Source organism: Microplitis demolitor, chromosome 1 (assembly GCF_026212275.2).
Source record: "Microplitis demolitor isolate Queensland-Clemson2020A chromosome 1, iyMicDemo2.1a, whole genome shotgun sequence".
Classification (NCBI taxonomy): domain Eukaryota; kingdom Metazoa; phylum Arthropoda; class Insecta; order Hymenoptera; family Braconidae; genus Microplitis; species Microplitis demolitor.
Genome location: NC_068545.1, coordinates 5116573 through 5128690, shown reverse-complemented (window position 1 = coordinate 5128690; position 12118 = coordinate 5116573). Strand labels below are relative to the sequence as shown.

Here is a 12118-nt window from a genome sequence, read left to right as displayed (position 1 = left end):
AAAAAATTTCATTTAAACCTTTAACACTCCCACATTTAAATCACAGATAAAGTTGTGAAGTGTCAGCTTTTATTTTACATCAAATTTATACGCTATTTTACTTATGAGAGCGCTACAAATGTGAACTGAAATTTGTTTTCTATGTACGTTATTAAGGTGTCAAAAGTTTCATTTCAATTTCTGAGCTGCAACTCCAATTTTTTGGAAACTTGTCACCAAATTGGTGGCAAAAGTTAGCGTTCTATTAGTCGACGGAAAGTCGCTTTGAATTTTCTCAGAAAATTGATAACAAGTTGCAGCAGTAGATTGACGCTAACTTTCTGGGAATGTTAGTAATAAAAAATTGAGGTATCAAAAATTGACTTCAATGAGAACTCTCCAAATGATCAACATTTCAATTAAAAAATTGATATGAAACATTTGACATCTTGATGATGTCTCATACACATAAATAATATCATTTTAATTTCTGCTCTCTTCCACACGTAAAATTACATGTAAACTTAACTGATGTATAAATAAATTTAACTTTTTTCATATTCTATTTCTGTTTATAAGTTTAAAAAATCATACATTAATTTAGTTTATAGTTAATGGAATGAAAAATAATTTTTACAAAAAAAAATTCAAATGGTTACTTTAAAAATATTACTTTTTTTATTTACATTAATAATTACTCCAAATATATACATATATTTTCTAAATTCATTTATAGCAAATAATTATGTATCTAAAATAATTCATAAAAATATTTTAAAAAATATTCTTGTATATTAATATCATCGACGAAGACGTAATTTGTATATACGGCTACAATAGCTCTCGTAATTTTCAAAAAATCTTATGTACATTTAACATTTTATTTTTATGTTCTTTTTTTTGGAGTAGGACGTAACGATTAACTCCGTTAAATTTATTGGCAGTGAATCATCACTTTAATAGCACCACTTGTTGGAGATTTAGCAGCATCAAAAGCGTCAACAGTTTGTTCCATTTTGAAATTATGAGTAATTAATGGTTTCACGTTAACTTTCCCGGAAGCTATAAGAGCCAATGCATCAGGATAGCTGTAAAAAATACAAATAATGTAATTTAATAAATTTTATTATCCAAGTTTATAAATTATAAACTATTTTCAAAAAAGTTTTAGTTTATATATTTCAGAAACTCAATTTAGGAAGACTTTTTTTTTCAAATAATCAATGATGGCATAGAATTTGTATAGTTTATTGTTTATATCTTTTTTGTTTTACGTTTGATTTAAGTCATTAAATTTATTTATTTAAAAAAAATTCCAATATAATATTTTATTAAAATTAAATTGGATTCTTAAAATATTTATTTTCATTAAAATTTGATTTATTTTCAATAAAAATTTACTGAAAAAAATTTAAAATAATGTCATTAATTGTCAATAAATTTAAATGATACTGAAGTCAGCCGACGTTTAATAATTTTTTGATTTTTTTTAAGCAATAAATTATTAAAAAAAAAATATTGGAAAAAATTGGACTTGTAGTTTTTTTAATTTTCTACAAGTGCATATTTTTATTTTTTTTTGTAATTGATTTGTAGAAAAAAAAAATCCAAAAATTGTAAATTGTCTGTTAACTTCAGGATCATAAATTCAAATGTATTTTTTATGACAATAATTTATACTAAAAAAAACTAATTAATAAAAATAGATAAGCTTTTAGTAAAAATTAACCATAATAAAAAAAATGTTTAAGAGATTAACTCTTGTTTAAATTTTAAATAAGAAGTAACATTAAAAAAAAAAAAAATAAAACCTACTCATTGGCATATCGGAAGACACCACGAATATCAACTTCTCGAATCAAAGCATTAATCAATGGAATTTTAACTTCTGGTGCACCCATTCCAACCAATACAGCAATACCACCAGCTTTAGTAGCCAAAATTGCAACGCGAATACACGATTCAGCACCAGACGCTTCAATGGTTTTATCTGGTTCACCATCGAAAGCTGCATGAATCAATTTAACAGTATCTTCTTCTTTCATTTCTCTTTGCAATTGTATCGCCTTGTTTGCGCCCAATTCTTCAGCGACTTTCAAACGTTGTTCTATTAAATCTACAAGCAAATATTATAAATTGCATTTAATTACCTTGGAATTCAACACATTGAGTACATATTTGCATAACAAAGATACTATCTAGCAAGTGAATATATGATAACTGATCGTAAAAACTGATGCAACACAACTATTTTTGCATCGTTCAATTATATAACAAATGTGCAGGTATTATCTTAGAATTAATCAGGTTACTTCAAGATATGAGTTAATAATAAAAAAAAAAATTAAATAAAATATTAAACTTACCAGTAATTACAATCATACTAGCGCCCATTGCTTTAGCAACTAATAAAGTTACTAAACCAATTGGTCCAGCACCAGTAATTAAAACCTTTGATCCAATTCCAATATTTGCACGTTTGCATGCATGAACACCAACTGCCAAAGGTTCCATTAATGCTCCTTCTTCAAAACTAACGTGATCTGGTAGCCTGAAAATAATTAAAGACCATATGTATGATAATTATTAATCAATATTTTATTTAATTAAATACCTATACTAATTACTAGTTATTAAATTGATGACCCTGCTAGAAAATCTTTCTAATTTAATATAGAAATTTTTATTTTTTACTTTACGGATAAAATCTCAAACATTTATAATATTGACTGGAGTTCGTAGATTCCTATAAGAGATCTTTTTCAGCAATTACAAACTATAAAAATCTTGATAAGAAATTTAAATATGATGAGATTTTATGAGGGACTGATGCTACTTTTAAGATCTCGGGTTCTGATGAACTTTAGTGATAATGAGTTTCTACGAATATTTTCATGGACAAATGCACACATGAAATCTCATAGAATATATTTTAATTTTGTTTTTATGATATTCTATGAGAATTTTTCTAGCAGGGAATTAGTTTAAATAAAAATTACATTGCTACTAATAAAATTCATACACTCGGAAAAAAATGTTGTTATCACAAGACTTTCCTGAGACTGCATCAGGATTTTCCTGTGGTAGCGACAGGACTTTTATGCGAGGAATGTTAAAATCCATAACTGTGGTGATTACGTTTAAATTTGTTTAATTATATATGAGTGTAAATGTAGCAGACATACGACAATTTTTCAATTATATATAAAAAAATTAAATAATTAAAATAGAAAAATGCATGTACTGAATTTTGAATTGTCTACACATGCTTTTTTTTGTTTTTATTGTATAAACATTTTAATTTATTGTTTCAAAATTTTAAAAATTGTCAAATGTCTGCTAACTTTACTATCATTAATTATATTAGTACGAGATATTTAATTAACGCAGTAACGTTTTGTAAGACAAAAATTTTTGAAATAAAATATCCATCAAATACAACTTATTTAAATGGTTACTTTCTATTATTAATATTACTAAATATAACTTTTTTCAAAATTGTTTTTTAACACGATTTACATCCGACAAAAATTAAAATTATTTTTACATAGAAATTTATTTTATACTGGAGTTTTTTTTACTTTGAGTTAATTAGAAACTCTTGTAGCAGTCACTGAAAAGTCCTGGTGTAATCACAGGTCGGTCCTGTGATAGCAACATTTTTTTTCCTTGTAGTGATACGGTTTAAATATTAAAAATATAAGCAGTAAATATTGATATAAATTATCATCTTTTTTTATTTACATTAATCACAATTTATTTTATTAATCAATAAATATGAATTCGTTGCATAAAATATGTGTTTAAGATTAACTCGGCTGTGAGAAAATAAACAATTATATTTATTATTTTAATTTTGTAGTCGTCTCCTAATTATGCAATCGAATTATTTATTTTTATTATCATTTTGTTAAAACAAGTTACAAAATAAATAACAGAAATCTCTTTCGTTAGTAAAGTGCAAGGTCACGAGAAATCGATTTGCTATGACCTTAAATGATATATATATATTTGGGACATTTCACTTTAAATTACACAAATCGTGACACCGATCATTATTTATTCAGTTCATTTTTTTTTATTTTACGACACCCATTGAAAATCACATTCATGATTCTTTTCAATTTGTATCTCGATTCTTCGAAGAGTTTTCAATGTCTATAATTTACAACTTTTTAAATTATTGTAATTATTGTAAATAACATGATTGATTTTTTGGCTTTGAATGTATTTTCCATGAAATATATTTAAAAATTTATCTTCAACCAGATTTTTAATTTGAAATACTGCCATATTTAAAAAATGTATTAAACTTAACACTTTTTTTTTAATTCTCACAAATTATTTTTATAATACAAATTTTGACCCTAGACTATTCGTTGCGATATTTTTAATTATTTTTTTGAACTTCTTAAAAAATAATTACTATACTTTTTACTTTATAAATCGCTCAATAATTTTACTATAAAAAATTACAAATTTTAAATTTATAAATATATTTTTTGTCTTTTTTTTTTGTTCCCAATATATCTAAAGTCGAATCCCCAAATTTAAAAAATTCCTCTTTAGGAAATAAAAATTTTGGCTAAATAGAAAATAATCAATGTCACGACTTCGTAGATTTGCAATAAGATGCATTATTTACAATAATTATTTATAAATAAGTAGTTACTTGAAACAGAAATCAGCAGCATGTCTATAAAAACGGCGAAGACTACCATGAATGGGTGGTGTAGCACAGAAAATCATTTCTCTACACAAGTTGTACCGTCCTTCTTTACAAAATTGACATAATCTACAAGGAACACCGGGTTCAATGGCTACACGATCTCCTACCTGTAAATAAAATCTTTAAATTAAACTATTTGTATATATTTATAATAAACTATTAAAAAAAGCAAAGCCGTCAACCCGTGTAAAAAAAATTGCCGATAAAAGGTTTAAAAAGTGTTGACTTCTTTGAACTTCAAAACGTGACCGGCGAACTATTTTTGAACGTTCTTTGAGTTTTTAAAAATTCAAGAGACAAATCATTAAATATCCTGATATTGTTAAAATATACTAAAACAAAAAACGTTCAGATATAGTTTGATATCAATTTTTTCTGAAAGTATTTTGCATTGAAAAAATTATGAAACCTTCCACTTTTAACGGAGCGTCAAAAAAAGTTTGCAAATGAGTCAAAAACATTAATTTGTAGTTTAAGTCGATTGTTTTGTTCTTTGTATTTTCAAAAGTTTAAAAATCGTTTAAAAAAAGTTCGTAATTGTATCACATTTTAAAGTTTAGAATTAGTCCTTTTTTCAACGATTTTTTTCTCTGATTAAACAAAACGATTCACTCAATGTTGAATAAATATCTACATAGTAGTAAAATTGATCCGTTTCCAATAATTTTGAATTGTTTCTAATCGTTTTGAATAATTTCTTTGAATCAGAGTTACACGGGAAGTAAAGTTAATAAATTTAATAGTAGTATACAAAGAATATATATAATAATAATAATAAACCTTCAAGTTCTTGACATTTTTTCCAAGCTTAGCGACAATTCCCGAGGACTCGTGACCTATTATCATTGGCTTTTCCACGATAAAGTCACCTATTCTTCCGTTCACAAGATAATGAACGTCCGAACCGCATATTCCAACACATGCCATTTGCAAAAGTACTTCTGCAATTAATTTAATAACATACTATTGGTTTTATTACTATTTTACTTGTAATTATGATTGAATAATTGCAACAATATATACCGAGATTCATAGTTATTTATAAACTAACTAGTGACTATTATCGTATATTTGATGATTGTTAAAACTATTATTTTAACACATTAGCGAGGACATATGTATCACTTTTAACTCACTTTTATTATATTACGTATGTACATAATGTCTAATAAGTTCAAATATTACCATTATTGATGAGCTAAAAATAGCCCTGTCTCTTTCAAATTACATCGAGTTTTGTATAAACATCCTTACGAGACTATTAAATTATTTATTCATTTTTTTTCGTTATATAATTATTACTCAAAATAGACGCATTTGTCAACGAAGTAATTACTAAAATCTATTTTTAAACTACTAAACAAATATCATTTTTTTATGATACAAGTAGCAGACTTTAAAAAAATTTATTTCTTTTAAATAAATAATTAAACAATCTATAGAAACAACTTTTAAAAACTGCACATAAAAAATTAAAAAAAATCTTTAAGTGCATGTTTAAAAAATTCTACTTTATTTACCAGTACAAAATTATCTAATGTCTGCTACTTTCAGTATCATATTTTTTATATTTAAATTTATTATTCATGATTAATTAATTAATTCTTCAAATATTTTAATCAGGTATTGATAAACTAATAAAATTTTTTAGATCGAATCCAAAAGAAAAAGTTAAATTATTTTTTTTTTTTTTAATAATTTTTAAAATTTGAATTTTTAAATAATTTCCCATACAAATATAAAATATATTTACCGCCATCGTTTGGTTCTTCAATTGGAGTTTGTTCCTAAAAAGTAATTTTAATAAAAAATATTACAAATTATAGAAAAAAAGTTGAGTTACAATAAAAAATAAATATCTACATCATTAAATGTAATATATATATATATATATATATATATATATATATATATATATGGGCAATCGATCATACTACGACAAATGTATATATATTTACACAGAAAAGCTCAGGGTCACTACTCGTATGATTGAATGAATGTCAAAGTACAATGTCAATGCAATATGATATAAAGTAGTTTATATATGTATATATATAAACATGAGAAACGTGGCTAGATCACGTGCGTGATTATTACATACATTATAATTAAGCCCGTCATCCTAAAACACCGCTATACTACTTGCCACGTTAGCCGAAAATTATCAAAGCAATATGTACTATGTAAATTAATTTTTTAAAGCAGCAGTTGGATACATACTTTCCCTCTTCATTAATTGTATAATTACTCATTTAATAAATTAATCTCAATGATTAAGTACAATCTCCAAGTGGCCCCTAGTTGTTTCGAAAATCTATTGACCCTGAAATATCTTCTTTGAAAATAAATATATGCGTTATCTATGGAATGTAACATCTATTTCCCGCAAAAAAATAGATTTCACTTTATATATAAACACATATATTTAAAATAAATAATGAATTTATGTATAATATGAACAGGAATTAACTTTTATTTCTGTATTAGTGTATAAAGAGCCGTACGGTGCGTATATTTGTACTTATCTTTATATATAGGTATAAATTATATTTCGTAATCTTATTTTAGCGCCAAAAAATGTATGTCGAGTAATCGTGATTTCTATGTTACAATTATTAATATGTACACGTAATAAACTGCATATAGTTTTTATTATGCAAGCTATTTAATATCAGTATAATTTAATTAGGAAATTAAAGATAAATTAGAGCGTTAGTTAAAAAATTCGAGGTAAGTTGCACTTTTTTCAATTATCACATTAATTTTTATTTTATTTTTTTAATAAAATTATAATATTTAAAAGTCATTAGATTTTTCCTAACTAAAGGAAACTCTGAGATGGTTTTTAATTAACACAAGTAAAAAAAAATTTTTAACTAATTGGAGTATGAATTAAAAAAAAAATTCTGTCTGATTTTTTGACAAATGACTGTTGATATTTTTAAGAGAAAAATTAATCAGTAAAATTTTTGAATTAATTATAAATAATTAAAAAAAACTAACCAGTCGTATATCATTGATACCATAAAGAACAGCAGTCAAATTATTGCCCGTATCCATTTTTTAAATTTTTCTTCCGTTCTACCGATACAGAGCTGTCAAGAGTAATGCGAAACAACCAGCTTACACTGAATCGTGAAAACCTACTGACTGACTTTGAGCAACTGGTTAGCTGATATATTGATTGGTTGGTTGGCTGTCGATCTTAGTGAGTAATGTTGGAACGAGCTCTGAAAGCCTTAGGGTGACTTAACACGACTTCAGTTTAAGGTTACCAACATTTGCATTTATTATCAATAGAATACCCATCAAAACTATTTTTTACCAGCAATAATTTATTTATTACGTCAATGTCAAGTGATGCGACTAAAAACGTATATTGTTTTATAATTACCAAGATAATGATTTATCTTAGTGCTGCTGTAATAAAAGTTTTCTGCTTTATATTTATCTATTGTCGCCATAAAATCTATCCGGGAAATAAACTTAATACCTCAGTCACTTGATAAATTTATAAAAAATAAGTTATCAATAGAAATGTTTCATAGTTTTTATAAATGTTTTTTCATTTATTTATCTATAATAGTAACAATAATAATAGTTGTTATCTAAAACTAGTTTACAATCTCAAGATAATTCAAGTACTTGAAAATAATATTTTCAAAATTTAAACAAAATATTTGCGTATATTTTTTTTTTATTAAAGTCATTATGAAAAATTCGACAAATTTTTAATTAAAAATGAACATTATTTTAAAAATATTTTAATCATAAATTTTTGAAAAAAATATTTTTACTTTTGTACCTCGAAATTCATTGATAGTTCTAAGAAACTAAAAAGAAAAAAAGTACTTACAATAAAATAATTTAATTGATGTATAAACTTTATACTAAATTATTTAATTACGAAAAATATTTAAAATTTTTGAGGAAATTGTTAAGCGCACTCAACACACCTACGCTTGGGGTATGGAATATAAAAAAAATTTTAATCTCCCCAGATACCGCCGCCAGTAGATTGTTGAATATTATTACGATTTTCACGCCTCTGTCGTGTAGTTGCACTAGCTTCACCCTTAGCTAAAATTTTTCTCGACTGTGCGCGATGCTCTCGCTTCAGCAATGATTGTTTTACCCGTTTCTTTACCACCATCGGATCAATTGTCGATGCAGTACTCCATAAACTTCGATTATCAAACTGCGACTCACCATCATCATCAGAAAAATCTCTTCTTTCATCAACTCGTTCAATTTGCTCTTCATTATTACCATCAGTATCAACTTTTATCTTTAATTGTTCATTTAAATCTCTAGCAATACTTTCATCGACTTCATCTCGTAATAATTTAATTTTAGCATCATCTAAAGTCTTTTCCTCATTGTCTTTATCATCAGCATTATTGTCTTGATTACTTTCATCGTTTTCATTATTTTCATCATCATCATCATCATCATTTATCATTCCCATACCAACAAGTAAATCTTTTTCCATTTCTTTAGTCAACCCACTAGCTTTAACTTCAGCATCAATACAATCTTCTCTATCAATATCTTTAAATGACGGATATAATTCACTTTCATAATCAAATCTTCGTTTAAAAAATGTTCTTATACAATTAACATCACGTTCAAAAAAATATTCAGCATTAGGATGCTCAGTAGATACCATCTGTGGAAAATCAATAATAATCGGTTTTCCCTCATCCGTAATCATTATATTAAATTCATTAAAATCACCATGTATGACTCCATGATTACCAAATCGTACTATCAAATTCATTAGTTCGTCATACAATTTATCAGGATTTTCAACTTGTTTTATTGAACACAATGGATAACCATCAACTAATTCCATAATAACACAGTGACGATTAAAATCAATGGGTTTTGGTACAGGAAATCCACGATCTTCAAGTGCTTTCATATAAGCGAATTCACGAGTTGCTGATACACGAGACAAATACAACCATGACATGGACTTACGATTTTTATGATAATCTCGTTTATCTTTTATGTTACGGAAACATGTCCGGCCAAGACGATGTAATTTTAAACACAATGGAGTATCATTTTTGTCAGCTACTACATATATATTTGATTCTTTTCCTACACCTATTTGATTACCAAATGATGATACTACTTCACGAGATGATAGGACTTTTAAAGCTAGATAATCATATCCTGCATTAGTTAAACGATAACCATCATCTGAAAAAAAAAATTCAATTAATTAATAGAACTGTATGCCTGGCTGCTGAGTAATAACGGGATATCTGAAGTCTACAAGTTAATAATTTTTGACAGTGGTATCAGCAGACATTTTTTAAATTTTTAAACTTAAAAATATCAAATACTAATTGGAGATATTAAAGTAATTTTTCGAATAGATATTAAGAACTTTTTAAAATCTTTCTAGACACATTTTAAAATACTTTTTTCTAATAGTATTTAATTTGTAGTTTTTTTAAATAAATTACTTGTAAGTAAAATTCAATTTTTAGAACATGCGCAAAAATATTTTTCAGCTTTTGATATGCAACTTTTAAAGTTTCTTTTATTACAGGGGTTATCAAATATTTTTGGATGAGTTTTTCTAGGAGACAAAATCTCAGACAAACTACAGACTGCACATTGATGCACTACTGTCTAATCTAGTGTTGCGCCTTAATTTTTGATAATATTCGTCTGTTTAAGAAAAAAAAACTCGGCCAAAATTCCTGATTACTGTATCAGTGCAACAAAGATGATACTGTTCACCCATTTAAATGTAAGAAAGAAAAAAGTAAGAATTTCTGATAAGTATTTTAGTTGTTAATTTAAAAAAAATATTTTTTTATTGTCTGCTACTTTTAATATCATTTTTATTGACATAACTTTGATAACTCGAAAACGAGTGTGAATGTAGCAGACAGACAAATTAAAAAATGTAAATAAATAGAGTAAATAATTTTAAAAATATTTATAAAAAAATTGAATAATTAATTATTTAAAAATCTTACATCGTTTTCCTCGTTCATAACTAACTAATTTATGTTTGGACAATTCCCTTAATAATTTATGAACACCACCATGACGTAAGTTTGCAATTTGAGCAACAAGCATTGCAGGAACAAGTTCATGATTTTTCATTCCCATTTCAATCTGAAACAAAATTAATTTTATACGATAAATATATAAATAATGTTGATAATTAAAATTAATATATTTGGGTATCAATGTATAAGAAATAACTATATATAAATACTAACAGCAGTCAAAACACGAAAATCTTCCTTAGAAAGATAACGTAATCCTGTGACATCAAGTTTACCCATTGTTTAAATTATTTAATAACAATAGATTAAATTTATTATTTTACTAAATTCAAATATTATTATTTAAATATTTGAAAACATGTATGAGTTTATTTTATTGTTGAAAAATAGTTAGAAACACGTGGACACGTGTTTTTACGATAGAAATATAAAATGGCGGATTCAAATGAATATCAGCGACATCTGGATATTTTTTTTTAAAAAGACCGCAATATTTTTAAATAATGAAATAATTAGATCTGCTTTCTTTGTGAAGTCTCAAGTGAGTCGTTTATTTGAGAAACCCTATAAGTCATGTTTTTTCGAAATTGAGTTTTTTGCATTTTTGGGTTCTTTGGATGTCTCCCCATAGAAAGTAATAAAAATATCCATCAAATCAGTGTTTGAAAAACAATTAACGGGGTGACAGAAACTTCATTTTATTGGGAAACACCATAAATCAATGACTTATGGGGTTTTTTAAATAAATATATGCAGTTTTAGTTTTATAGAAATAATTTTTTCTTTTTTATTTAAAGTTCGCGCTTTTTTTGGAAAAAAAAAATACTATGACTAATTAAAATACTTAAATTAATTATTTTTTTTTTTTAATTTTTGAGTTGCAGAGTTTAAATATATATTATATACTTCATTTTATCAGTCTAATAAATTATTTGAGTGGAAAAAATTTAAAAAAACATTGATTTAATAACTTTTTTTTCCGTTTGGTTGAGAAACCCCATAAGTCAATCAACTTTAAATAATTTTTTTAAGTAGCTTCAATTAAAAAATTGAATTTTTCTTATTTAAATATTTTTCAGAGACGCTAACATTATTCTCTTCAATTATTTATTTATTATTTCAATGGCAAGTTTTTCCAGAAAAACGTTTTTTGTGTTTTCTGAAAAATTTTGTTTTCTTGACTTAAGGGATTTCTCAAATAAATGATTCAAGTAGCAGATTTAGTTTTGTGACATCTATAAGATAGAAGTTTTAAGGCTGTTTTTTGACTATCGACAGACGCCAAAATATCGACAAAGCGATCAAAAATTTTTCACCGAAAAAATATCTGCTTGAAAGACTTAATACTATTGACGACAAAAATTTAATTATAAAT

General features: G+C 25.5%; 2 protein-coding genes across 2 annotated transcripts; both read right to left on the bottom strand.

Annotated features, from left to right (window-relative positions):
• Positions 1–678: 678 nt before the first annotated feature.
• Positions 679–8171, bottom strand: LOC103577189 (sorbitol dehydrogenase). The gene is made up of 7 exons (XM_008557743.3): positions 7712–8171; positions 6462–6495; positions 5489–5649; positions 4652–4815; positions 2346–2530; positions 1795–2095; positions 679–1067 (listed from the first exon to the last, which is right to left on the bottom strand). The coding sequence occupies exons 1-7, from the start codon at positions 7766–7768 to the stop codon at positions 914–916; spliced, it is 1056 nt and encodes a 351-aa protein (XP_008555965.1). The 5' UTR covers positions 7769–8171; the 3' UTR covers positions 679–913.
• Positions 8172–8375: 204 nt separating this feature from the next.
• Positions 8376–11190, bottom strand: LOC103577195 (serine/threonine-protein kinase RIO2). Its single transcript, XM_008557756.3, has 3 exons — positions 10957–11190; positions 10708–10849; positions 8376–9916 (listed from the first exon to the last, which is right to left on the bottom strand). Exons 1-3 carry the CDS (start codon positions 11020–11022, stop codon positions 8697–8699), a joined length of 1428 nt encoding a protein of 475 aa, XP_008555978.1. The 5' UTR covers positions 11023–11190; the 3' UTR covers positions 8376–8696.
• Positions 11191–12118: the final 928 nt, after the last annotated feature.

Bases quoted from the DNA above. Each gene is read 5' to 3' on its own strand.
- LOC103577189 (XM_008557743.3), bottom strand. From the start codon at position 7,768: ATGGATACGGGCAATAATTTGACTGCTGTTCTTTATGGTATCAATGAT. The intron at 2,531-4,651 runs GTAACTACTTAT...AATTATTTTCAG, and splicing joins GCTGCTGATTTCTGTTTCAA to GCTACCAGATCACGTTAGTT. The intron at 2,096-2,345 runs GTAAGTTTAATA...ATTTGCTTGTAG, and splicing joins TAGTATGATTGTAATTACTG to ATTTAATAGAACAACGTTTG.
- LOC103577195 (XM_008557756.3), bottom strand. From the start codon at position 11,022: ATGGGTAAACTTGATGTCACAGGATTACGTTATCTTTCTAAGGAAGAT. The intron at 10,850-10,956 runs GTTAGTATTTAT...ATTTTGTTTCAG, and splicing joins ATTTTCGTGTTTTGACTGCT to ATTGAAATGGGAATGAAAAA. The intron at 9,917-10,707 runs GTAAGATTTTTA...TTTTTTTTTCAG, and splicing joins TTATGAACGAGGAAAACGAT to ATGATGGTTATCGTTTAACT.